The sequence below is a fragment of the Gymnogyps californianus genome, chromosome 2 (assembly GCF_018139145.2).
Source record: "Gymnogyps californianus isolate 813 chromosome 2, ASM1813914v2, whole genome shotgun sequence".
Taxonomy (NCBI): domain Eukaryota; kingdom Metazoa; phylum Chordata; class Aves; order Accipitriformes; family Cathartidae; genus Gymnogyps; species Gymnogyps californianus.
In genome coordinates, this window is record NC_059472.1 from 50,594,947 (window position 1) to 50,622,678 (window position 27,732).

The 27,732-nt window shown below is 39.9% G+C and overlaps 1 protein-coding gene across 6 annotated transcripts in view; it reads left to right on the top strand.

Moving 5' to 3' along the window:
• ZNF521 (zinc finger protein 521) overlaps nt 1-27,732 on the top strand; it is a 232,461-nt gene that overhangs the window by 92,063 nt on the left and 112,666 nt on the right. For 5 of the 6 annotated variants that reach the window (XM_050891176.1, XM_050891177.1, XM_050891182.1 and 2 more), the window contains 2 exons: nt 1,287-4,639; nt 21,108-21,192. In XM_050891176.1, the coding sequence (XP_050747133.1) occupies nt 1,287-4,639; nt 21,108-21,192 (3,438 nt within the window). The remainder of the gene's footprint in view (nt 1-1,286; nt 4,640-21,107; nt 21,193-27,732) is intronic. The other variant, XM_050891178.1, reaches the window with a different exon arrangement.

Sequence of the window (27,732 nt, forward strand, 5' to 3'; positions counted from 1 at the left end):
TTTTTCTGTACTGTTACTGTAGTCAATTTTACTTTTAAAAGGAAAAAAAACCCAAGCATCGCCCCTGGAAAGGAATAGAAAGATTATTTGATACAGAATGGTCTTTCAAGCATTCTTTTAATATTTTTAAAGACATTTTAGGTTAAGATAAGTATGATCATTGTAGTGTTGTAATCTACATTTAAAACAAAAGGTGCAAAAACTGTACAGCACATCTGTTGAAAAAAATAGTTACAACTTGCCCTGTCTAGAGATGAGGTAATAGCATGAATAACTAGTTCAGTTTATTATCTGGCTAGCATTTCTGTGTTGTCTTTTCCTTGTTATTCGTAAATCTTTCAGCTTTTACCATAATAGTTTATCATTTTTCCTGTTTCCAGTATTTACAAGTTGCTTTGTCTGTGATCACCTCACAGTACAGGTTCTGCTGGACTGAGGAAGTTCAGCTGGCTGAGGCCTTTGCAAAAAGGAAGAAATGGTGGGCAACCTCTTGAACTTAAAAAGGAAAAGAAAATGCTGTTCACAACTGACCCTTTTGAAACTTTCTCATTTTCCTTGATCCTGGCTGTTGGTTTGTTAGGTTGTTTTGAACATTTAATGATCCAGCTGCCAGCTTTCAGTAACTGAATTGTATCGTTATTTGAGAAATCTGGTTGTACTTTATTAGAGAAAACATCACTGTTTATACTGTTGTCCTGTTCGTCCCCTGTATTTTTTCCTATTATTGTTTAGAATAACACCCAAGTCTCTCTTAGTAATAGCCTTTAAAAGATTTCTGTGTTCAGAATCAACTTCAAGGGAAAAAAAAAAAACTGTGGCAAAGCAGGGGGAATCTTTTCATTAAATATTAGGCATGTGGGTTGACTGTATTAATTTTAAATCATTCCTGTAATATTTTCTACTTTCCTTTGACTCTTCAGATGCTCACATAATATGCAAATCATTTTACAATGGATACAAAAGAAACATTAAATATATTAAAATCTGCATTTTAATAAAGTTGTCAATGTATAATACATATCCTGCAACTGAGAAGGAATTATAAAAAAGCAATAAAAAGTTAATATAGGCACAGAACTATTTAATAACTTTTAATGTTTTACAGTCTGATAAAAATAAATGTGGTCTTGAAGCTGTTGAATACAGGTGTAAGAAATATCCTAGTCTGAGTTTAATATGATTTAGCTATTTAGGAGTAGCAGATCTGCGTTGTTCATATAAATTTGCTATCATCTCCTTTGAACTGTAGGGATTAAGCTTGTGGGCATGTTTCTTTCTCATTTCAGATGGAGTGGATGTTGAGGATGACCCCACTTGCTCATGGCCAGCATCATCGCCTTCTAGCAAGGACCAGACTTCCCCGAGCCATGGAGAAGGTTGTGATTTTGGTGAAGAGGAAGGAGGCCCAGGGTTGCCCTATCCGTGCCAGTTTTGTGACAAATCGTTCAGCCGCCTCAGCTACTTAAAGCACCACGAGCAAAGTCACAGCGACAAGCTCCCTTTCAAATGCACATATTGCAGTCGTCTCTTCAAACACAAACGGAGCAGGGACCGCCACATAAAGCTTCATACGGGAGACAAGAAGTATCACTGCAGTGAGTGTGATGCAGCGTTCTCAAGGAGTGATCATCTTAAAATTCACTTAAAGACTCATACATCCAACAAGCCATATAAGTGTGCCATTTGTAGACGTGGATTCCTGTCGTCTAGTTCACTGCATGGTCACATGCAGGTTCACGAGAGGAACAAAGATGGCTCTCAGTCCGCTTCCCGGATGGAGGACTGGAAAATGAAAGACACTCAGAAATGCAGTCAGTGCGAAGAAGGCTTTGATTTTCCTGAAGATCTTCAGAAGCACATTGCAGAATGTCACCCCGAGTGTTCCCCTAATGAAGACCGATCTGCTCTTCAGTGTGTTTACTGTCATGAACTCTTTGTAGAGGAAACATCTCTGGTGAATCACATGGAGCAGGCTCATAATGGTGAGAAGAAGAATTCATGCAGCATTTGTTCTGAGAACTTTCATACTGTGGAGGAGCTGTACAGCCACATGGACAGTCACCAGCAGCCAGAGTCATGCAACCACAGCAACAGCCCGTCTTTGGTAACTGTAGGCTACACCTCAGTCTCTAGCACCACTCCAGATTCGAATCTCTCGGTGGATAGTTCAACAATGGTGGAAACAGCTCCTCCTATACCAAAAGGTCGTGGAAGGAAGCGGGCAGCTCAGCAAGTGCCAGATATCACTGGTCCTTCGAGTAAACAGGCAAAAGTTACCTATAGCTGCATTTATTGCAACAAGCAGTTATTTTCCAGCCTTGCAGTTTTGCAGATACACCTGAAAACTATGCATTTAGATAAACCCGAACAAGCCCATATCTGTCAGTATTGTTTGGAGGTATTGCCATCTCTCTACAATCTGAACGAACATCTTAAGCAAGTCCATGAAGCTCCGGACCCAGCACTGATTGTTTCTACCATGCCTGCCATGGTGTACCAGTGCAACTTCTGCTCTGAAGTGTTCAATGACCTCAACACCCTTCAGGAACACATCCGATGTTCTCATGGATTTGCCAACCCTGCTGCTAAGGACAGTAATGCATTCTTTTGTCCCCATTGCTACATGGGATTTCTTACAGATTCTTCTCTGGAAGAGCATATTAGACAAGTCCATTGTGATCTTAGCAGTTCCCGTTTTGGTTCCCCTGTGCTTGGAACCCCAAAAGATCCAGTAGTGGAAGTGTATTCTTGTTCTTACTGTACAAATTCTCCAATATTTAATAGTGTTCTTAAACTGAACAAGCATATCAAGGAGAACCATAAGAACATTCCTTTGGCACTGAATTACATCCACAATGGAAAAAAATCCAGAGCCATGAGTCCCTTATCTCCTGTAACCATTGAGCAGACCTCTTTAAAGATGATGCAGGCAGTTGGAGGTGCTCCTCCTCGTCCTGCAGGTGAATATATTTGTAATCAGTGTGGTGCTAAGTATACTTCCTTAGACGGTTTTCAGACTCATTTAAAAACGCATCTTGACACTGTCCTGCCAAAACTGACCTGCCCTCAGTGCAACAAGGAATTTCCAAATCAGGAGTCTCTGCTGAAGCATGTTACCATTCATTTCATGATCACCTCAACCTACTACATCTGTGAAAGCTGTGACAAGCAGTTCACTTCTGTCGATGACTTGCAGAAACACCTACTGGACATGCATACATTTGTGTTCTTCCGCTGCACCTTGTGCCAAGAGGTTTTTGACTCCAAAGTCTCCATTCAGCTACACTTGGCTGTGAAGCACAGCAATGAAAAGAAGGTATACAGATGTACGTCTTGCAACTGGGACTTCCGCAATGAGACTGACCTACAGCTTCATGTTAAACACAACCACCTGGAGAACCAAGGCAAAGTACACAAGTGCATCTTCTGTGGCGAGTCCTTTGGTACAGAGGTGGAGCTGCAGTGTCACATTACTACGCACAGCAAGAAGTACAACTGCAAGTTCTGCAGCAAAGCTTTCCATGCTATCATCTTGCTGGAAAAGCACTTAAGGGAAAAACATTGTGTTTTTGAAACGAAAACTCCAAACTGTGGAACGAATGGGGCATCTGAGCAGGTTCAGAAAGAGGAGGTGGAACTCCAGACCTTGTTGACAAATAGCCAGGAGTCCCATAACAGCCACGATGGCAGCGAAGAAGATGTGGACACATCTGAGCCCATGTATGGCTGTGACATTTGTGGAGCAGCTTATACCATGGAGACTCTCCTGCAAAATCACCAGCTTCGAGACCACAACATTCGACCTGGAGAAAGTGCCATAGTGAAGAAAAAGGCTGAACTCATTAAAGGGAATTACAAGTGTAATGTGTGTTCTCGAACATTCTTCTCTGAAAATGGGCTCCGAGAACACATGCAGACACACTTGGGACCAGTGAAACATTATATGTGCCCAATCTGTGGCGAGCGGTTTCCATCTCTTCTGACTCTTACTGAACATAAGGTCACACATAGTAAGAGCCTGGACACTGGAAACTGCAGGATTTGCAAGATGCCCCTCCAGAGCGAGGAGGAATTTTTAGAGCATTGCCAAATGCACCCTGACTTGAGGAACTCCTTGACGGGGTTCCGCTGTGTAGTGTGCATGCAGACAGTGACCTCCACGCTGGAACTGAAAATCCACGGCACATTCCACATGCAGAAAACTGGAAACGGTTCTGCCGTGCAGTCCACGGGGCGTGCACAGCATCTCCAGAAACTGTACAAGTGTGCTTCTTGCCTGAAGGAATTCCGCTCAAAACAGGATTTAGTGAAACTTGACATCAACGGTCTGCCATATGGTCTGTGTGCTAGCTGTGTTAATCTCAGTAAAAGTGGTAGTCCAAGTGTCAACATCCCTTCAAGCAGTAACAGACAAGGCATGGGCCAAAATGAGAACTTGAGTTCCATTGAGAACAAAAGCAAGGCAGGGGGACTGAAGACTCGATGTTCTAGTTGCAATGTTAAATTTGAATCAGAAAGTGAACTCCAAAACCATATTCAGTCAATCCACAGAGAGCTTGTTCCAGACAGCAACAGTACACAGCTGAAAACACCACAAGTATCTCCAATGCCCAGAATCAGCCCCTCCCAAACTGAAGAGGTAACCCTTTTTTCTTTGCTCTTGACACCTTCCATCCTTTTGGAAAAAATCCCCCTTTTTTCAAGCTATCTTGTCACTTGTCATGAAGTGTTTAGGCTGAACCATGTTACATTTCCATCCATACCCATTAGCTAGTAACTTCTTGCTTCTTGATATGCCTTACATCTTGGATTGAATTGTGCAGAATAGGACTAATTCCAGTCTCCCTAGGATATTGTCTTCTGTATCACTGAGGAGACCTATCTTCATGCCAGCACAGCTGAGATCTGGAATCTTATCCTAGCTCCCTTAAGTGTTGGAAACACCAGCTAAGAGTTGTGCTTACGGCAGAGAGCATTAATGACAGAGGAACAGAATACAGTGAGCCAAAATGCTGACATAAGGGGTGCCTTTTTAAAAAATATTTGTGAACAACAAATTGAGGGGTTTTTTTGTAAATTGTGTTGTAGACATTCATGTTCCCCTCTTATAGCATATTTTGATTAAGTAGAAGTGCAATGCTAGCCTAAGGTAAATTGGGAAATCAGTCCTTTGGATGCAATTCCCTGTTGTGTTTTTCTTTCCATTCCTGATGAACAACATTTTGATGTCACTGCAACACCTAGTGCCTGATGATTGAAATCCCATTCACGCAGCATAACTTAGAAAGTAAATATCAAACTCTTGAAAGATATCACCTGCTTCCTCAGTCACCAGTGACCAAGTAATAACACCTGTATATGGGAAGGTAGGGGGGTCATGTATTGAGGGAAGGGAATCTGTTTTATCTTCAGAAATGTTATCAATAGAATGACTTAGAGTTAATATTTTAGGCATGGTATCTTGCATAATGACCCCTTATAGTTCAGGAAGCCTAAAAACACAGCACAAACAAATGATAAGAAGTAATAGCTTTTGTTTCAAGAAAGCCTTTCGCCTGTAATGGTACAAGCGTGGTGCAACCCATTGCTGTGAATGTGTATGGATACCCTGTGGCTAGGGAGCTGCTGCTCTTCCATCACCTTCCTCACTCCCTGTTTATGAGCCCATCTGTTGGATAAGAAATCTCTCAGCATGTCATCCAACAGTGTTGTGCAAACTGGAGGGCAGGAGGGAGGCAGAGAGGGAGGAGGGAAGATACATAAGGATATGTGGGCCAAGAGGTAAGTATTTGTGGAGCTACTGAGAACATAGCTGAAGATAGGCTGGGAGAAGGCCACTGAGGTAGCACAGGGCCTGGAGTGCCACAAAGAGGGAAGTGGAGCTGGGAGACAAGGGTGAAGTACTAGGCAGAATGCATCTGCCAGGAAAGGACCTTATGCTTTCATGACTTCTGCATCTCCAGTTTGCACACTGGGTGGTGGTGGGGGACACCTGGGGAATGGGATGTGGTGTGGAATTTATGGAAGGAGCAGGTTGTTAGACTGAGAACCGCACGTCTAAGGAAAACCTTCTTTTCAAAGAAGAGGGAAAAGGAATGGCTCCCATTAGGTGTGGTTCAGGCCATTGATGGTCCTGTAGTACTGCTGCTCAGTGGGAACCACAGGATTACCAGCTGCATGTTTTTGATAGATTCAGAGTCATCCTGGTTTCTGTTTCTGTCATCTTTTCCCGTGTAACTACATGAAACCTCTCTTCCTGGTCATGTTGGAAGCCAATTCCTGCCACCTCAAGCACAATCAGAATCATGTGTGTTAAGACATTTACCATGATAAGATGTTACCAACTTGTCTTTGTCTTGCTTGTAAACTAGACAAAAAGAGATTTGGGGGTCCTTTGTGGTGATATAAAGTCAGTTACCTTCAGTATCGTCAGTGAATCTTCTTGTACTTGGATCAGAGTTCTTATGTCTTCTTCTGATGGGCATCATGTTCCTCTTCTTACTCTTTTTGATTTTTCTCTTAGAAATGTATATAAGGTGCGAAAGCCTTTTAAACTGCAGCAAGATTTGTGAATAGCATTTGCCTGCTTTCAAATCACCATTTGCCCCCTGCCCCCATTCAGAGCATGTGAACTGATTTTTCAGTATCTATAGTTCTAGTCTCCACAGAAGTAGCATAGACTTTCATATTCTTTTCTCATGGGAAGTACAAAGCTATCAAGTTCCTGATAGAGCATTAGTACTTCTGGAAACCATAAATGCATGTTTGTAAAATCCTGAAAGATAATTTATTTTTCTAACAGATATTACTGGTTTCAAATTGTAGTGACGCAAGCATTATAGCAATGAGAATCAAAATTGAAAGTGGTAATACACAAATGTTTAACACTATAGATTGGATGTCCAGGCTGAGGGAAATGAAGACATAAGCATATAACACAAACAGTAAAAACAAATTGGATTTGTAAAATTTGTTATTAGTCAATGGCTTTGCTACTCCACTGGAAGGATGTTTCTCGAATTGAATGGGATGTTGAAGACTGCTACTTAAACATGCTATTTTGGAGAAATTTTAAACAAAAAAACCCATAATATTAAGGAGTGAAGGTTTCATTTGCATTATTGAGAGTCATGTGGTTTGAGATTTCAACCTTTATATAAAGAACATTTCATTCCTAAGGCAAGAAAAATATGGAGACTAGTTGTCAGACCATTAATAGTGCTGAATACCCTTTGTTACTCAGCAATAGATTACTACGGTAAGAGTACTAGAAAATATCTTTTTAAGATAAAAGATAGCACTAAAAAATGTCACTTTTGGCTTCTTTGCCAAGTATTCTCATGGTTGAGCTAGAAAACTTCCCTTTTTAGCCTGTACTCAATAATGTGATAGGGTGCAATTACCTTAACATGATATAATGTCATCAGCTGAGTTATCACTGGCTGAGCTCACCCTGCTTGCTAAGTGAAAGATGTTGACCTGAATCATCTTCACTGAAAGTTACCTTTCAGTTGGGATGGGAAATGATGGGCAGTGCTCATCGTCAGTTACAACAACTCAAGGAACAGGTCAGAATTCGTTAAGCCCATGATACTGCTGAATCTAGTACCCGTAAGCTGTCAAACAGACTTAAACAGGCAGATTGTGGATAGCTAGCTATTGAAAGAGCTCTAAAATTGGTAAATCTGTAACTTACTCTTTGAGTGTAATGAGATGCTGAATTCAGGTTGTAGATTTCTTGTAAAGATCTTGAATCACTGCAACACACTTACGCTAGGATAATAATCTTGGTGGTAGTTAATGTTTAAAAGTGGAGAACAAGGTCTGATATGATAGTGAACTGGCAACTAGACATCAGGCCTTTTTCTGTCACTTACTTGCTTTGTTGACTCGGACAAATATACTTGAACATTTCTGCTTCGTTTTCCTTATTCAGAAAATAAGATTGATAGTTCCTGAAAAGTGTGTTGCCGTGCTTAATTGCGGTACATTTTTTGTAAAGCGCTTGGAAGATGAAAAGCAGTGTTCAAGAAAAACTGTGTGGCCTTGCTTCTCTTGTTCCTCCTTAATATGCTGTCATGTACCTAATGATAGAACTCCTGACTCGGCAGAAGGTGTGCCCTCACTTCTTAAGCTTCACGACTTCTGTACATGCAGAATCATACCACCGTAACTGTACAATAATAGTTATATTGTTAATTGCTTAGCTGGCAGGGGAGGAGGGAATAGACTTCAGCTTACACCAACAGTTTACTGGTAAAACCTGTCTTATGCTAGTGTATCCATATGTGCAATTGCACTCAGTTTGAGGTCCTGTTGGTAACTTCCAGAGTAGATGCTCAGCAAGCGTAATTGCTTCTGTAAGTAGCTTAAGTTATGTATCACTTTGTTCCATGAACGTGAAGCTGATGTGAATACTGTATTACCTGTGGCAATGCAGACAGTCCTTCATTAATAATACAAGAACACTCTGGGTTTTCTGGTCCTGAGAAGAGAAGGAGCAGTGCAAGTACACTGCCAAATTACTGCAGGAATAAAGATGCTTATTTAGGTGTTGCAAAAGACTTGCAGAAACTCATTATAGCAGAGAGTATCAAAAGTGCTGGACAAAGGAGAGAACTAGCAACTGTCACACCAGCTGAAGAACAGAGTAAGTGTGAAGCTGGGGCTGCTCTTCTGTCCTGTTGTGGTTATGCAGAGCTGTATGCCAGGACGGGCATGTCACAGCAGGGGACACTGGGCACATCACAGCACAATTCTGGAAGGAGCCGTGAAAGTGCAGGCTGACAATGAGCTTGTGGAGATGGGGTCACAAAATTCAGATGCTGCGGAGAGCTGGTGGCTCCTTGAAACTCAACTTATCCAACCTCAGATGAATCCAGAAACGGTATCACCCTGGGAGAAAGAATGGAGCTCAGGTAGGTGTGCTGTTCTATCATTACATTTTTTTCTCTTTATTCATGGGTCCTGAATCTACCTTTATTCTCTTACTATTCCTCCCCCCTTCTCAAAACACTGCCAGACTCACAAAGACAGAAAACAGGAACTGCTTTTGAAGTAGCTGGTTTGTTTCAACAGCATGCACTGGCAGTCAGAGGCGGAAAGAAGAGAGAAAAGACTGTGAGCAACCCAGAAATGTTCCCAGATGCATGCTTTTGGCAGGGCAGGCAATAGCATTTTAGCAATATAAATCACTGTGCTTTTAGCTGAAAAAATGCACTGAAATCAATACTCATGCATTTAATTGAAATACATAAAGAAATTAAAATAATCCTCCTCATCAGCAATCCAAGCTGATCGTTCTGACTACAGGATTTTTATGAATAAGCACATAAACTTGTGATGTAAACATAAGAAGTAGTGCCTTGGGTTTCCTGTCAGTGAATCCAGGCCCAGAACAAGTGATTTTCATGCTGGATTTTGGATCCGGGGACAGAAAAAGGTAAAGAAGGTTTGTTGCTGGCACAAAGATTTGGCTTTGAAATAGTTTGTGGAACTAATCTGTGGCAAACATATTTTCTGCCTCTGGAGTTTCAGAATGAGCTCACTAAAAATACCATTTTTGTCTTCTTGCATCGTTTTGATATTGCTTTCAGGAAAGTGTTATTTAAGATGTGACCATATATATTTTTAGGAAGAGCTACCCTGTTTTTCTCACCACAGTAGGCCACCTTCACATTACACTATGCTCTAATTTCTGATAGTACCACTGCTATGAAGTGGCTGACAAGATGCAGGCTTAAGCATTTCTCTTCTCTGTCCTTACACTTCCAGTAGTGAGCTATCAGACAGAGTCCTCTCTGAATTTAACAAGGATGGTGTTATTTATTATCCTCTTGCTGTAAATCCTACCAAAGTGAAGGAGCAAACTTCCCACCTTCTCACACACACCATGAATTCACTCTGTGAAAGGAAGGCCATGTGTTGGCTGGGAGCTGCTGAACAGAAGCAAGAAGGATAATTGTAGTGAGTTTTCTTAGTTTCTTGTCCACTGATCATTAAAATCTAATACTGTTTGTCTGTCTTGTTATTTGTCAGAGGCTTCAGACAGGGAATTTGGAGAGGCACCTTCTTCACACCTGTGGAAAACTTTGCGTGGGAGGAAGAAAGGATAATGTGTTTTCCAAAGTTTTCAAGAGCACCAAACCAAGATTTCCATGAAACAATGCAGTGAGGGGAATGCCTGCTTGAAGAAAGGCAGAAGAACTGGAGAGAGACACAAGAATGTGGATGAAGACCTTAAACATCTCTAGAGAGGGCAAATGTAGATTCAACAAAGCTTTATGAGACAAAACATCCTGAGATGTATACTCCAACAGGTCAACTGTGCAGCCCACTGTCCTCATGGGGCTTTCCCTGTACATGTATCTGCTGGCCAAGTGACCAGGGTAACATGCCACAATTTCACTTCTGCACAGCCCCAGTGGAAAATCAGAATAGTGATGAGTATTTGTATTCTGATCTCAGAATTGGGTAGAAACAACAAGACGTTTCCCGTGTTTTTCTAGCCTGATTAGGAACAAGACATGCGAAATCATGGCATGTCTCTCTTTGTCCGCTGGTTTGCATACCTCTAGAGAGTTCTCTCTCCTCCCCTCTTACTTTTGGACTACTCTTGGCAAGTTTCAAGAAAAACTTCATAGATAAATAGGTATCTCAAAGCCTATAAAGTTTTTACAACGTTTGGGAAGAGAGGTGACCCAGCAGGTGATAGAATCCAGACAGGAAAGAGGCCTTTTGGAGATCCAAACCAGGAAGATGGCTTTAACTGAAGTTCATACCTGGTTTTTATGCAAAAGTCAAGCAGTCACAAGAAATTAAGCTATAGGAAACCATGATCTGTTCTTTGTGGTGCTCACAGACCAACTTCTTAAGTGACTGTAAATGTTTTGAGAAGTGTTTTTTACCACTGCTCAATAAAGTTGTTATATGTAATGTGTATATTATTTGTCTCATACAACAAACATAACACCCGAATTTGTTACTCTGTCGTCAGGGGAATAAAATGGGCTAACCATTAATTTAAAATGGATATGTAGCCCCAGTACTGCTTGTTTCACGAAGTTGTACAAAATGAACATAAATGAACCACCTGATATGTAGCATCTTGTTGAAAAGTCCTCTTCTTTGACCTCCCATAGCTCTGTGATGGCTGGTAATTGATCTTATGCCTGACTGTTTAAAACCCTTAGGTACTTTTTTCTCCTGCCAAACCCATCTTTCATTTATTCCATTTCCTGCATTGTATTACAAATAATTGTATGAAATATGAGCTGTAGTATTTTATACAGTGTATTCTGCTGAATATGACAGCAGAATGTGTCTTGTGCTAATACCTGTCCTCGCCATGGGACATTTCAGGACAAGAGGCAGTGGGCACAAACCGACACACAGGAGGTTCCCTCTGAACATCAGGAAACACTTACACTGGGAGAGTGACCGAGCACTGCCACAGGCTACCCAGAGAAGTTGTGTATCCTTTGAGATACTCACAAGCCATCTGGACGTGGTCTAGCTCTAGGTGGCCCTGCTTGAGCAGGGGGGCTGGACCAGAGGACCCCCAAAGATCAACCTCAACCATTCTGTGGTTTCCACCATCCTTTGAGCCCATCTACCAGATGGATGTTGATGTTATCCGGTTCTTCCTTGGTGGTTAAACCTTTGTTGCTAGTATATGGCTTCGGAAGTCAGGGAATAAAAGGGTGGGGCCTCTCCTGCATGGAGCATCTCAGTACAGTCCTACCAGTAATAATGTGCAAATTTGGGAAGAAAGCCCCTGCCTGCATTTTTTATTCGAGGCCTGAATTCCTCAAGATGAAAGCCTCACATACATTCATTGATCATTCATAATGCCTGTGAAATGCCTCTGAAGAGCGACTTAAAAATACAGCCACTTACAAATATGGCCATTTAAAAGTTACTTGCTGCTTGTATACTCAAAAACAAGGTGGGAGGTAGGAGAGAAGGAGATAGTTGTCCCCTTCAATCATGCTTCCACAGTTTTGGTATCCTGTGTGGGATGGACTTCCTCTGTTTTTTACCTATTACCCAGATTCAACATTCTGTGCAAAAAGGCACACCTAATGGCTTTTCATATCTGGAAGCCTCTTCCTCTCTACATTTTCCAGTAGGAAACGGGGTGGTTCACCAACAGAGAATGATCTGAGACTCCAAGCTTCCAGATTTCCTTTTGTACTTGTTTTCCCACTGCTATAACAGCCCTCTTTTTGGTTTCTGCTCTGATGGCTGGAATAGGTTCAGTGCCAAACTCTAGGAACATGGCTGTCTGCATATGAAAACCTTGCAACCATTACTGACAGCGGTCAACTTGCAATTAATCGTTCTGCTGCTTGGTGCTTCTTTTGTAGGCCTAGTCAGGGAATGTCTGCATCACCTGATGATTTTCCTGAACTATCTGTCTTAACCGTAGCTTCTCAGTTTTCTTATGTTCCTTGCTTCACAGCTGGTAGTTTGTGTGATGGTGGTTGAGTGATTGAAGTCCCACAAACTTAGAAGTATGACATTCTGCTTCTGAAACAAATTCTGCAATCTCTTTTTTTCTGATAGGGAAATGGTAGACTGAAGCCCCATGCAAAAATAAATGAGCCTATTACAGGATGTACCTAAGAGGAACTGCTGGAATTTTAAGAAGTAATGTGAAAATAAAAGATTATGAAATAGGACAGAGGGAATTCTGGGAAGTTCCCCTAATTCCTGTAGAGGAAAGCAAGTATGTCTTTACAGGAAAAAACAGCTGGATACAAATCATTGTGGATAGTGTTGAAGACTGGCTCAGCAGAGTGCTTGTTTTGCTGGTACACCACTTCCCTGGGCAGCTGTGCTGCCCCAGCGGAGGTTTTTCAACTGGGCACACAGTCAAGCGTCATTGCAATGTCAGCAGCTGTGTGCCAGCTCAGATGCTACCAGTATATTTGTTAACATTGATGTGGCCTGAGAGTATCCATACAGGGTAGTACTATAATTACAGCAGTATGATTGTAGAACTCTGCTCATGGCATATTTCGTAGTGTAAGCAAGCCTTTGTAAAACCCCAGTCTTGCCAGTGTTATCGTGTGAAGCCTTCAAGTCCCATTGACTTCCCCAAGTGCAGGGCTAATTGCATGAGAAGGATCTAAGGGGCTTAATCCTTCTCCTGATACTTCAATGAAAATTAATTTCTTATATATTATGTATGAGTAATATATTTCTGTTTGTACATTAATATTAATGTTGCATATTTTTGAGCACAAGTTCTGTTCTGTAGGATTAAATTATCTTGGTAAGTAATAGCCCAGAATTCTGCAGGAATAAAGGTTGAGTTGAAAGTGGACAATTAAGGGCAGGGGGAGGGTCCTGAGTCACACTTCAGAAAGTGAAATTAATCAGCATTAGTTTTCCATAGTGTGGGAGAAGAGTGGTTTTAGTGTCTAAGTCAAACAAAATAAGGTATATAAAAAGCCCCCGATTTTGCCTTTCTGTTAAAATCCAGAGAGCTTTTACAAAATTTGTGATGGAGAAAAGAGACAAAAGAGTATTCTCTTGTGCGTACTTGCAAACTATTAATTTTATTGGGCTACATCTGTTGCTGATTGTTGGTGAAGAAAGTAGTGGCTTTATTGAATGACAGTCTGTCTCAGTATGCCTTTTTTAAAACAAAGGGAAAAAAGCAACTTTAAAAAAGAAAAAAGTCTATCAGTTTGCTCAGAATATCAGTTTTTTGCATGTCAGACCTGCCAAGTCATGCTCTACTGCCTGTGCTTTGATGCCACGTCATCTGCAAAATTATCAGCACAGTCTTGATCGTAGTTTCTCCTTAATGTCCATAGCCACACAGCTGCTCTGATACTGAGATGCTGAATGTTAGGGTGCCTCTTGATGGGTTAGCAGCTCTCTGGCTTCAGAGGGTCTCAGGTTGGCAGCCTTCTTTTAAGTGCAATGTAAGGAGACAGAAAGAGGTGGGGATGCTGACAAAGTTCAGTTGCTGACACAGTTAGCCCCAGATTCCTGAGCACTGCTCAGCATATACATTTGCAGTGCTCAAGGGCGCAGCCTCATGCAGGATCAGGCCCTAGGATAGAAAGACAGAAAGAAGCATATTTGTTTTTCAGATCCCAAATCAAATTCACAGTACTTAAAGCCGTTTGTACTCATAAACTATGTAAACCTGATACGAAGCGACTGAGAGAAAAATATACCAGCCACATGCTGCCAGGTTTTAGAGTCACTTTTCTGACAGGTACCTCACTTTAGTACTGAGTTTCAAAGACCTGGAGAGAGTTAAAGGATTAGAGAGCTTGAAGGGAAGAGATGCAATTTTTAAACATTGCAAGATGTGGTTCTTTCTGTGTGGCAATGATGTGAGACATCGCAAGCTAATGCACTTCATCAGCCAGGGGAAGGAAAGGTTTGTAACTAAGAGACATTGAAGACAGACGTGATTAAATGCAGAATCCAGAATGTAAAGGTGAAAGACAGAACAGCAGACCATGACTTCAAGCAGAGTAGAGAAGGAAGGACTGCTGGAATGAACATTTGTATTTCTGACTCAATGCATTTTGTGTATTAAAGCAATAAGTAACCACAATGAAAGAAATTAGAAGAAATAATGTTTTTCTCCGTTTTTTGTTTTGCTTACCTTATGGGATTGATTGTATTCTTTCTCTAGGCATGTATACTCAGACCCCATTATACTTAAGACCCTGCTAAACGAAAGCAGAAGAAGAGAAAAATCCTCATAAAATCGTTATAAACATGTTTTTAAAAGCAATCAGGAATTACTAATTAAAGGGTGTTGTGTGAGCAATCAGAAGAATTAGCAATTAGTCAGTTCAAAAAACATGCAAGATGACACTGCCCCGTAAGCAAGATAAATAGCTAACTATGCAGTGAAACTGGCTAACATATGCTTGGTTTTTTAAGAGCTTAAGGTTGACAAAATAAGCATCCAGGAAGATAGACAAGAAATCCTCAATTAAGGTACTGTCAAAAATAATCTGAGCTATGATGAAAAATGGCTAAATGGACAAATAAGCTGGGACTGTGGTTGCTCGCGTGCCTCATGCAGGGCCAAGCACACTACTAACGCTTAATAAAACGATGTAAAAAATCAGCTGGCAGCATTAGGAGTTAGCACTGGCAAGTTGCTGTAGTTAGTGTGCAAGTTTTAACTTAGTTTTGCATATGATTTGTTGGAAGCTATTAACTTTCTCTTGTCAGGTTACCTTTCTGTTGGTTTAACAGGTTGAATTAGCTCCACCCTGGTTTTAATGTGAGGGAAGCTGTGAGTGAGTGAATGGTCTGGGAGAGGGGAATTAGAGGATGTGGGAGGTGTGGCATCACTCTCTTTTGGCAGCAGCAGGTTGTCTCAGCTGTGTCATTCATCCATACCCTCGGTGTGTGCTGAAACTGAGGGGAAAAAGCCTTGAAAGTCCCCTTTACTGGTGTGACAAGGGTAAATAATGTACCTAGGTGTAAACAGGAGGTTATTGGTACGTTAACAGGTACACGTCAAAGCCATTTTTAGTAGTGCTTGCAAGAGAGGTGTGAAAGGAGTATAGAATAAAATAGGGATGCCTGCAAGCCTGAGAGACTGTAGACATGGTGCATTAGAAGCTATAAGACATATTTTTGGTTATTTCATATAGGGAACAAGTATTCAGTTAAAAGGGGGATACAGGAGATCCAGAAATGGTATATGCAATAAAGTAAACCAGTACTGTTGAAAAAATGCTCTGTCGTGGAGCTTGTGGCATATCCTCCCCATGGAGAAGAGTGAAGTATGGATTAGGTATAATATAATGGAATATAGTATACAAAAAGTGACTTACAAACACAGAAAAATATCCATCCTAAAATTCTCAGAGAAAGGAGCGGAAGATAAAAGGAAACACTAAGCAGGCGAATTTACAGTCTTTTAAGAAGAGGTATCAACAGACTGGGAAAAGGCTACTAAACAGACATTTAACAGAGAATATAAGGATTATGCATGAAATTACTGGTTTGTGAGCTTGATTAAAACAGTGAGGAACATGAGAGGAAGGCTAATCAAAGACATGATAGAAGAACACCCAGAAAGTTTGGATTTAATGAAGGATAGAGGGCAAAGAGTCATAAAGGGAGGATGATGCTTAAAATTTTCAATAAAGAGTATTTTGAGAGAGTAGCCACAAGTGCTGACAGAGAAGCCTATAAACATGATTTACCAGGATTTTAGCAAAGCTTTTGAAATGGTGTAGCACAAAAGACTAATCTGTTGGGTGAATAAGTATGGGATAGGGAGAGATACTTTGTTTGATTGAAAAAGAAAAGAAATACTAACTTGGGTATGGAAAGCATAGGAGTCTTGTGAATTGAAGCAGGTTAGGTTGGAGGGGTGTGAATAATGGAAAGCCTTAAGAATCATTATTTGCACCAATTTTGTTGAATTTATGCAGCATATCAGTAGTCTGGAAGAAAGAATAAGTAGTAAGGTGATAAAATTCCCTGCTAGTACAAAACTGAGGAAATGTCAGAACAAAATAGGCAGGTGATAAAATTCTGAATGACTTTGACAAGGAGGTGGAGCATGGGCAGATAAGTAGCATATGCAGTTCATTTTCAAGTAATATAATGAGGCTAGGGAATAGAAAAAGAAGAATGTATGGATACCCCAGACAGTCACCGGGCACAGAAGGCTACACAGAAGGATCTTCTGCATACTTCCGAAGCACTTCTGAATAGAACTGTAAATCCTCAGGTAGAGTGGTTATTAGTTGTTTTACTTTGTTTATAGAAGCAAATAAAAGTCTGCACACAGAATTGAAGTACCAATTGAAAGCCCATATTCTTGGGTCGTTTATAAAAGCAGCAAAGCCTCATTTGACATGACATGGACACTTTGGGCACCTTTATAGAAAGGAAATTCTGAAAACTGTGAAGTGACAAGTGAGGATCAGGACAATAATTAAAGGTCTCAGTGGCATTAATTATTCAAAAGGTTAGAGAGACACATGCATATGCTCTGCATGGATTGAAGGCCCAATCCAAAGCTCATTAAGTGTAGTCACAGAGAAGCTTTGCATACCGGAAGGCTTTAAATTGGTTCTGAAAACAGGAATGCAAGCGAACAGGAATGCAAGAGGCAACCAGATTGCCCAGTGCTCTTGTGAGACACCTAGTCCAAGCAGTTACTCTTCTACAATGATTTTGAATGGCCCCAGGAATGACTTGGGCCTCAGATTTACACTCAGCATGTAGGAGACAAATTGGCACTTAGGTTCTTGACAGGAGGGGGCTTAGTGAAGGATTATGGGCTTGTTTATTGAAGAGTTTTTATGAAAAGATGAGGCCACAATAATATAGGAAATAAAAGGAAAAAGTTAAACCACTTTCTTAATCCCATCTGATAATGTATGTGTCACTCTCCTCTGGAAAAAATCTTTGGAAGTTTTGCAACAAGGCACAGTTTAGAGCGCAGTACGGCTTCTCCAGATACTGTACTGGTCCTGTCTGAGTCCATATGGAAATGCACTGGTAAGGGTCTTCTGTGGCCCGCCTTTGCTGATATGAAATTACTCTGTAACGAGAAATGTGCGTCGGCTTTTTTTTGTGTTTGGAGGGGAGAATGAGCATGTTGTCATGTTTCTGTCTCTCGCAGGAGGCTGACAGGTGTCCTCTGGCAAATGCAGTGGTGGCAGGTTAGGGTGTAAGTGCTCTCAGCTGTCCACCCTTCGTCATTGTGTGGAGCTGATATGCCCTGGGCTGTGAGCTGGAGCAGCAAGGCCTGGGTGCCCGCTCTGTCCGGCCGAGTCCTCTATAGGCACAGGTGACTCAGGCAGAGGGGCAGGGAGCTCAGCTGGGGTTCCTTGCTGCAAACAGCTGCAGCAAGGCAAGGCAAGGACGGCTGTCACAGCCCTGCACTTCTTTCTCTGTGGAGCCATCTTGTACTGCAAAGGGCTGGAGGTACTCAAGAGAGATTCAAATGCCTCCTTGGGTCACAACCCGATTTTGTTTCTGTGCTGTGCTGCACAAGTGCTGCAAGGCTTCTTCCCCGGCTATCCAGGCCAGGGACATGGAGCTGCAATACCCCAGGGCTCATTTCTGTCTTATTCCCCCAAGTTCCCCCTTTCTGAGAACACAGAGTGAGGAGGGGCTGGGTCTTCCCCCGGATCTCACCCCAGTAGGGAATTGAGACCAGCCATGAAGCACATCAGGACCCTGGAGCTCCTGTGAGCAGTTACGAGTCCTGTGGTTCTTACAAAGCTTGTGAGACTAAGATGTAACTTGCAGTGAAAAAGGACTTCCTTAGAATGCGAAACATATGGAAATAAGTATGTGGGTTTTGTTCAACGTGGTGTGAAAATGACTGGGTTTGATCGTTTGAAAATCTAAGAGTAAATGGAATTTACTGAGTTTGCTTTTAAAATAAAAACTTAACCATGCACGAGTTTAGACACTTTGAGATGAGTGTGTGTTGAGCTAATAAAAGTCAATGTCAACATTTTAGAATATGTTTGGAAACAAAAAAGAACTAGCGTTTGATCAAGCAGCAGTCACAAAAACATTCTTCCATTCATGATAAAAAGAAAACCTCTGTGTGTGATTCTGCAAATATGTCAGATCATTTTGAAGAGGCTAGTAAGTGCTAGTAAATTACTATTTTTTCGTTGTTGTCAAATGGCTTTATTTTTTGGCATTAGACTTCAAAAAAACCCCAGCCTTTGTATGTGTTGTCATTATGTACATCAGTCATAATTTTGCCGGCAATTCTTGACATGCACTTGCGTTGCTGTGCTAACAAGAGAAAAGACCAGCCATTAAGTTTATGTTTCTTTGTTTTTGAACAAAGTCACATATCAGGAATAATGCTAGGGGTATGCTAATAAACAATATATAGTGCCAGTCATCAGGGAGTAAGAAATATTTTCTAACTAGTTCTAAAGGGAAACAATGTTTTTAAAAAAGGGAGGGTGACTGTTATTTATGCAATATTGTTGTTCTATATGTCAGCATCAAAAAGCATCTTGTAAAGAGCTTAGCATAATAAATCGTTGATCGTGACTGTCATTATTTAGAGGTCTTTGATAGATCTAGATGTAGTGCAGTAAGGTTAACTTTAGCAACATGTAATAAGAAATCCTTAGACTGAATCTGAATTTCTACCAATGTTACCAGTATTGTCACAAAAACAAAAAAGAGGAAAAAGTGTTGTATCTTTTAAAACAGCAGGCTTTACAAATCGTAACTGTAAAACTAAGTCAAAGCAGATTTGTTTTCTGGGTGCCCATTGATTTTTGTTTGTCTACATAAGGTTTTAACTTGGTTATATTTCAGAAAACTAAAGTTGATTTAAATGAAAAATGGCAAAAAGGCTTATGATTGTTTCCACCGAGAAGCGACACAACACACTTTGTTATTGTCATCAAGAGAATTAAAATAGTCTCTGTGTATGAGAAGCAATGGGAGATTTGTAAAGAGGAGCCCACAGGAACACTTAATTTCAGAGTTGACTTTGATTAGTCACTAATTTTTCAGTTAACTTGGTAAGACAAAATGAAATATGTTTAAAAAGTCTTTACATTCCTGCCTACAGGCTTGAAGTAGAAAGATACTTAATGGATGGGCACTTTATTTGCCTGGGACAGGGCATCTAAATTTAGATGCTGGTAACAAATCCAGCAAGTCTTTAATAATGTTTAGAGTCAGGGGAAAAAAAAAACTTTTTTTTTTATATAATCGATAATACCAGCTGCATAGCACTCTTCAGAAGTTAAATATATACAAGACAGACTGTATTTTTGATGCGCATTATCCAGTGAAGCCTACTTCTTCCCCAAGTAATATATATGAAATCTGCAATTTACTACATCTGTGCCAGCTTTTTGTGACTTTACATTCTTTAAAAAATACATGTTTTTCTTTTTTTTTTTTCTTTTTGCTGATGTAGGCAAGGTGCCTGTGGCTGTACAGAAAGATATGTGTCTCTTGAGTTACTGCCTTGATGTGGCAGTTCAGGGCTTACCTTGGCTTCATTGCATCTTCAAAACAACAACTGAGTTTTCCAGGACTGTTACCTTAGGACTTGAGTCCTTGATGCTACAATTATGCAGTTGAATAATTTTTTGAATCTGACTTCTCTCATTAGATGCCTGGATAACTGCAGATTTTGTGTCTTATGATGAAAAACCAAAATCTTACTTTTGAATATACACTCAGTTTTCAGTTTTAAAGCAGTGCTTTCCAATATCAAATCTCTGGCCAATTCAGGTCAAGAAAAATAATAAGAGAAAATATAATCACATTCTTAGGTTGTTGAAATGTCTTGGACAAGTGATAAACCTTGTAGAAGAGTGAAATAGTAGATCTTTTTTGAAAGACACCAAGACACAAATGAAAAACTTTTCCTGAGCACCAAAGAGAGCAGAGTAATGCATTTCCTGGTGTATAATGAAATTTGATCTATATACACCATGATTTTTAAGTAAGTCAGGCCCAATCTAATGTGGCCAGAAGGATTGCTCTCTGACTAGTTTCCAGCCAGCCTTCCCAGTTTTAGTACAGGCTTGCCAATAGATATTGAAGCAACTGCCCGGATACAGTAACCATGTGTCCAGACTAGCAGGGACTTTTCCCTCCTAGAAAGACAGCAACCTGATGAACCATTTAACATGTATGGTGCAGAGGAGATTCTGCAGCCCAGTTGAGAATGAGGGAGAAGAAGATTTCCAGTTCCTGTGTTCTGTTCCTGGCTTCTCCCCAGTTCTGTAGTGGGCCTAATCCATTGGTATAAAATTAAGAATTCACATTGACTTCAGTGTTGTTTGGATCACATTCCAACATATCCTTATTGCATTTTGCCTTCCACGAATATAAAGCTGGTGTTTTAGCAATACTGGTCTGTCCATGGAGTTAGCAAGCTGAAAAAAACCAATCTCTACAGAGTTTCAGTAAACTCAGATAAAAGGTACTACAGAACTGCAGAGTGTTATTTTTTAATATTAATAATTAAGCCTTAATGAAAACACTACTGGAGAGCTTTAAATGACCACTTTGAACTCAGTAGTTTGAGTTATAATGAAATGGTTCCAATTGTATGTTTCAGTAAATTTTATCTACCCTTGTTTCTTTAGAAGAAGACCTACCAGTGCATCAAATGTCAGATGGTTTTCTACAATGAATGGGATATCCAAGTTCATGTTGCAAACCACATGATTGGTAAGTGAAGCACTAAAACTTCTCAAAGACAGATAGCCATTTCTCTTACTCATGATCATCATTGCCTCTAAAATTAAACAGAGTTAAGGAGAAATTAATTGTGCATCCATCAATGATTAACCTAGGCATGATTGATTTTTTTATTCATATTATTAGACTTGATAAAGCATTAGCATATTTTATTTTCTGCAAGGGCTAGTTTAGACTTCTGCAGAGAATTATATATCCACTGCCAGTCAAAACACAGGTGATTAGCAAATTAAACTTCTAATCATTCTTGCATTATTGAAAACAAACTAACAGGAATGGTTAATGAACTGGATGTTAGCTTTCCATAGAGTTTTAGACAGGTTTTAATTTCAGAAGTTATTATGGTAATGACACTACTGTGTACTTCTCAAGCACCTTGGTACCAAAATCAAAACTGGCGAGTTTTTGTCATTAGGAAACATAAATAATTCAAATGGCCATAAAATAGTATTGTTTGTTGTGTTTGAGCAGTCTGGAAAAAAATCCTGAGTGTATCTGTATACAATTAAATGCTATCATTTATTTGAAAAAATAAGGAATGTATTACTCAGTAATGGAATCTGCTCTTTAAGGTACAAGCATTTAAAAAAGTCTTTTAGGATTCCTGAATCCAAGCCTGGCTTGATGTTTACAAAGCTGTTACAGTTGTAAATTGGAATAAAATAAAAGCTGCTTTTTCTTTGATATTCATATTTTCCTATTATTTGCTTATTCCCCTAGGATTACCCATAATGTTTTCAATTTGGTAACCACTCAGTAATAGCACTAAGAGTTCTATCAGCCAATTAAATTTATCAAGCACATCATTTGCCCGCTAATAAGATAATATTGCCAGGGTTGTCTCATTTTGTTTTTAGCCTCTTTTCCAAATTTCACTTTTCAAGACAGAGATGGATACCATTGATTTTATACTCCTGCTTCCCTTACACTGTTTTTCTTGCTATAATAATAGAAAAGCATGCAAAGCACAGACGGAACGATAAGGTATAGAAGCCAGTAATTACATACCCTGCAGAAGAGAATTTGCAGGTTTTTTTCATTTTATAAATTAAAAATACTTAGTTTGATGCTCATTTTTTTAATACTTAGTTTGATGCTCATTGTTTTTTCTTTCAAGGTAACATGCAGATTTCTTCCATAAGCACTAGTGATTTGGCTGCACTGTAAGAGAGTTACATGCCAAAACTTAGTAGCCCATTTTTCTGGGTACTTTCTTAGTAAGTCTTAATACATTTAGAGCATGAACATTTTATATACTTTTCATAAATATGAATAAACGCCAATGACAAGTTGGTTTTGTAAAGGAGCAAAGTGATTTGCCTGTTGGATTAAGCCTTAGTTTTGATTTTTTGTGTCTTTGGGGAGGAGATAATTTGAACTGCTTCACCGTATTCAATCTGGGTCAGTAACGTGGAATTTGAAAGTAGGTTATTACTAACAACAGAACTCACCATTTCTGCTGTTTTCTTTGAATCCAGTGTTTGAGATGTTCTTAATTGTAGCATATAGTGACACTGAAACGTGACAGGGAATATGGACACTGTGGGTAAGGTTTGCTTGCCACCCACTTCCCAAGTGCCTCACATTTTCAGAATAGGAGCCCACTTCTTTCATGAAATACTCAGATTTTCTTTTTTTTCTCTATTTTCTGGATGAGTTTTAGTGAAGGGTCAGAATGGGAGGAGAGAAAGGAGGAGAGAGTCGGTAAAGCAGGACAAATCCAGTTAGCTAGCTTCAGCCTGCAGATCTGAAAAGACTGAGATTTTCTTAAACTGAGCTATTAGCTGCCGATGTTTTATTTCTAAAAGCTGGATGAGGTTGAATGAGAATCTTTTAAAAAATATTTAATTGTTTTGTCTGTGTTGTATCTAATCATGCATGGTATTGCTTCATGACATAACCATAGTGACACAGATTTAAAAGTGCTTAATATAAAATCTTCCCAGTGAAATAAAGAAGGAGCTTGCAAAACATGCAGGGAGATTTGCCGGTCATGCTTGTGGTAATCTGTGTTCAGTGGAAGATTCTTATCTGCACTGCCAGACTTAACAGTGCAGCTCCTAATGATGTAGCCTCGATTAAGCAAATGCAAGGGGATTTTGTGTTGGGGTGGAGTGAAAGGAATATCAACGTTCCGGAGAGTTTTGAATGTGACCTCAGAATCGGAAGCACAGGGAAAAATAATTTCTGATCTCCCATTCTGTTAGCCTTCTCACCACTAATTGGATTTTTCCTTAGCTATCTTTCTAATTTCACTCTTCTCCCTCCCCTTTAATTTATATCATTGTTCACAGGCCTTTTTCCAAGACTGTATTCTGTCTAGAGAGAAAGATTCAAGGGGTGACATCAAGCTATTTAAAATAGGCCTTAGTTTATGTGCGTCTGTAGGTAGGCTTATAGTATTCATATAGAATACATGAATTTCATACAGAAAACATGTACGCAAACACATTTGTGTGAATATATGTAATACATAACCCATGTGTATAACGATAGATGTCTGTGTGCATATCAATACGTAGATTGAAAAATATATTAAATGAAACACTTAAGTGAATATTGACTTGTTGACATAGCACATTTACCAAACAAAAAAAAAAAAAGATTTCCTAAACACATCAGTCCCTCCCTTTTTTACATGTATCTGATAAAATATGTCTTCTTGCCCTGCTTTTGTAGTAGGAGATTGGCAGAACAAGATGTAGTGTCTTCGCTCCTCTGGGGAAGGGAAAGTGAGAAAGCTTTGGGAAGAGAGAGGAAAAAAAAAAGGACTTTAAATGCGAGGGAGAGGGAAGGTAATCTGGGAAGGCAGGCGTTAAAAGTCAAACAGTGTGATAATCCCTAGATCAAATGTAGGGGCAATAAATGCCTTTACAGACATCATCACACGGTGTCAGGAACTGTTATTTCCTCTCATAGTAAAATGTTAGCATTATTTGTTGTGGTTATTGATGGATATAGTGTCTTCTTACCTGAAGGACTCCATAATCATAATTCAGGGAAAAGAGAAAAGGGGAGGCAGCTGGGACATGGGGCAAACAAGAAGGTGGAAAGTCATCTGCCGAACTCCACTCAGAAATGGGTGGGAACCACTGATAGAGATACATGCTCAGCCAGCTGAGGGTAACAGTTGCTACTCACCATCTTTTTAGTAGTTTGGGAGCCTAGAAACGTTGATGGTGTCCCATCTAGTTACTGTGCCCCTTGAACGTGATCCTGGGTTGTAAACTCAGTTCATGTTGCTAACATCCACAGAGAGAAGTTGCATTATGGAAGGTCACTGAGGCAAAGATATGTTTATAAAACCCCAGTGTGAAACTTAGACTTTTAAATAAGGCAACCAGAATTACTTTGTTGGCTAAAATAGCTCCACTGAGGGTAGGTATTTTTAGGTTGTGTGTATGTGTGTGTTTTTGTCTAATCAAATATAATCTCAACTAGACATTTAGCAGGGGAAGAGGGATTAGAGGCTATTTGAAAAGCCTCTTACTCTTCTTTGTTAGGAGGGTATATAGTGTTTTTACAGATTTTATTATACGTTTCAATCAATTCAACAAGAGGGATTATGCCACCTAATGGAAAATAAAATCTGCAGATGACCCAGTGAAGTGTAACCTTAAGTATCTTTGACAACAATACAATTTACATTCATTATTATACAAGTTATATATTAAAAAGATGTCATAGGGATGGCTTTCCTCAGTAACTATATGTTCATTACTTCTAGAACTTCCCATTTTAAAACTGTTCTGCAGCCTTTAATCGAGTCTACCCAACATCTTTGTCATGGGACAGGGCAATAAGCCTTTTCCATTGAATAGATGAGGACAAAGAGGCGGAGAAGTAGAATTCCTTGCTTGCATTAAGTGAGTGAAAGTTCAAGAGTTCTGACTGCCAGATCTGTCCGCACATTTCTAGACACCGTTCTTCGTTAGCAATGCCGGTGTTTGCTTAAACTACACCCTGATTCAAGCTTAGGCTAGAGGATGCCAGCGGACAGAAAGCGAGGCAAATGGTGGGCTTTTTTAAATAGGCCCTCTCCTTAGGCATTATTTTGGACCTAGATGTAAGCATGTACTTTTTTTTGGATAATCGTGAGGATGACTGCCAAAGGAAAACACATTTGTCAGTGTATTGAAATTTGTTGGTAAAACAATTTCTCAGCTTTTGAGTGGGAAAGGAGGAAATGTAAATCCAGACATGTTTTATATGGGTTTAGGAAATGCTGGCATAAATGGTAATTCCTCAGCCGCCTTCTTTCTTTTACCTTTCCCTCTGGGTGGAATACATAGCATTTTTAGCAGCTTTCTTTGAGAAAATTCTATTTCTGGGTGCATGGTGTCTGTGGAAAAGAGGGAGGCTTTCTGGCATCCCTTTGTTTTCATCACATAGTTTACAGTTGGCATTTGACCTGAGAGGGTAGGAAGAGAGTCTGCCATTGTTTGTGTTCTGTTTGCTGCACTCCACTGCTCCTCCTATTATTTTCCCTGTTATTTTAAGCAGACAAGCTAAACATTGTTTTTTCTTCCACTGATTCCTTTACATCTGTAGTATCTGATGCAGTTCAGTGTAAATAGACCAAACAGTTGCCGTAACAGTTGCCTAGGATTTTGCACACATGTACATACAGAGTGGCTCAGAACTGGGGGATTTCAGACATGTTTTAACTCAGAAAAGGAATTACTCCATATAAAATTATGAGGCTCAACAGCAGTAGTGTAAATTTGTAAGTAAGTGCTCTGAGTAAAGTGCTGTTAGGCATGAGATAATGTAAAGAGATGACATTGCCAAGAACTATTTATGAAGAGCTTAATTTTTTTCACTCTGATAATTCTTGACCAATAATTACCAGCTTCTAATTATCTATTTTAGTTAGAAAGAAATCTCTATCACTATGGAGGTTGGCATTGCAGCTAGCGCATAAATCCCCAAAGAGGTAAATGTGTTCCAAACAGCCACAAACAACTGTCTCATGAAACATAGTGAGCAAATTGCGAGCCGCTGGCTGTGCACAACAGAGCAGCACATTTACCATTGAGGACTGATCAGGCTGACAAAGAGAATGATAAAAGGGGGAAACAGCCACAATCTTTGTAGTTTGCTGCTACTTTTGTCGATGAAGAAAGGAAGCCCCAGTGTCATAGCAAGAGCCGCTACCCCTCTGAAGAGTCGGGGAGCAAAGGGGAAGGGTGTCACAGTCAGGATTCAGTACCTTTTTGCAACCCTACTTTTGACAATTTCTATATAGGTCATTTCTGATAAGTAACAGACTTTTCGTTTGCTACCCTTTTCAGTATCATGTATAAAATAGATTTTGTGAAGTCAGTTGTGGGGGGGAGCTTGTTTTTGAGGGGAGGATGTTGTGTAGCATTGAGCGAGGTAGCAGGTGTGAACAGGAGGAGGAAATGAAGGGAAAGAAAAAAAGATGCCGAGCACCGAAGTTAGGAAGCAAATGGGAAAGCAGGATGAAGCAACCCTGCAGTTGACAAGAATTCTAGTTTTCTAGTTTACACCAGCAAATACTTCATTAAACCCCAAGTAAACACATCTATGCTGGAACAATTATAGTTTAAAAAAAAGAGTATATAGAAAGTGGGATCTAACATTTTAATTTCTCTGCAAAGAAATTTTACAACTGTGTTTTACAATAACAAGTAGTATGTAACCATTAGGAGATGTAAAGACACATCTTAGTGCAACTCATGATTTTTGATTTTTTCAGTGAGAGTGATATAAGTATATAATATGTATATATGCTTGTGTGTTGTGTGGATATGCACGTTTGCATTATGCATGTATTAACTGCGTGCATAATAAACCTATAAAAATAAATCATCTTATTTGCCTCACATTTGTGCAGTGTACATTACGGTACATGTGGACAACATCACTGATGTCAAGACAAAGGAGATACCTCGATCGGCTTTCTAGAGCCCAAGAAAATTTTAGTCTGGTTGTAATAGCATGTGGCATTCACACATTCTGTTATTTCTCTAATGCCTAAGGTCATTAAAACCCATGATTTTCTGTTCACTTATGCAGAAGGCTGTGCTGGGCAACTAATACTTGTTGCACCATGTTGACCTTAAGTAATAAATCTTCAGAACGTCAGTTTAATCGCTCTACAGTAGAACTGACATTGTGAAGTCCCTCTTAGCCGAGGTTTGGAGAAAAAGAACCCAAAGATACGCATCTACACGCTAGAGGAGGAAGGAGGTGGAGACTTCCTTTTGTCAGTCATCTTTCACTGATTCCTGAGTAGTAAGAAATGGAAATTGTCAATTTATAGTGAAGAGACGGATCATACCCTCTTAGCATCAGAAAATCATTTGGATACCTGGGAACCTCCTATTTACAGGCAGAGCTGGCAAGAAGTTGTCTGAAAGAGGAAACTTGGTCACCTTGTCTGCAAAATGAGGAGATGTAATTGAAATGCCCAGGGAAAACAGCATTTGGAGTTAAATCTGAGAAAACGTAGGTTTATTTTGTGAGGAGCTGGGTTACAAAATA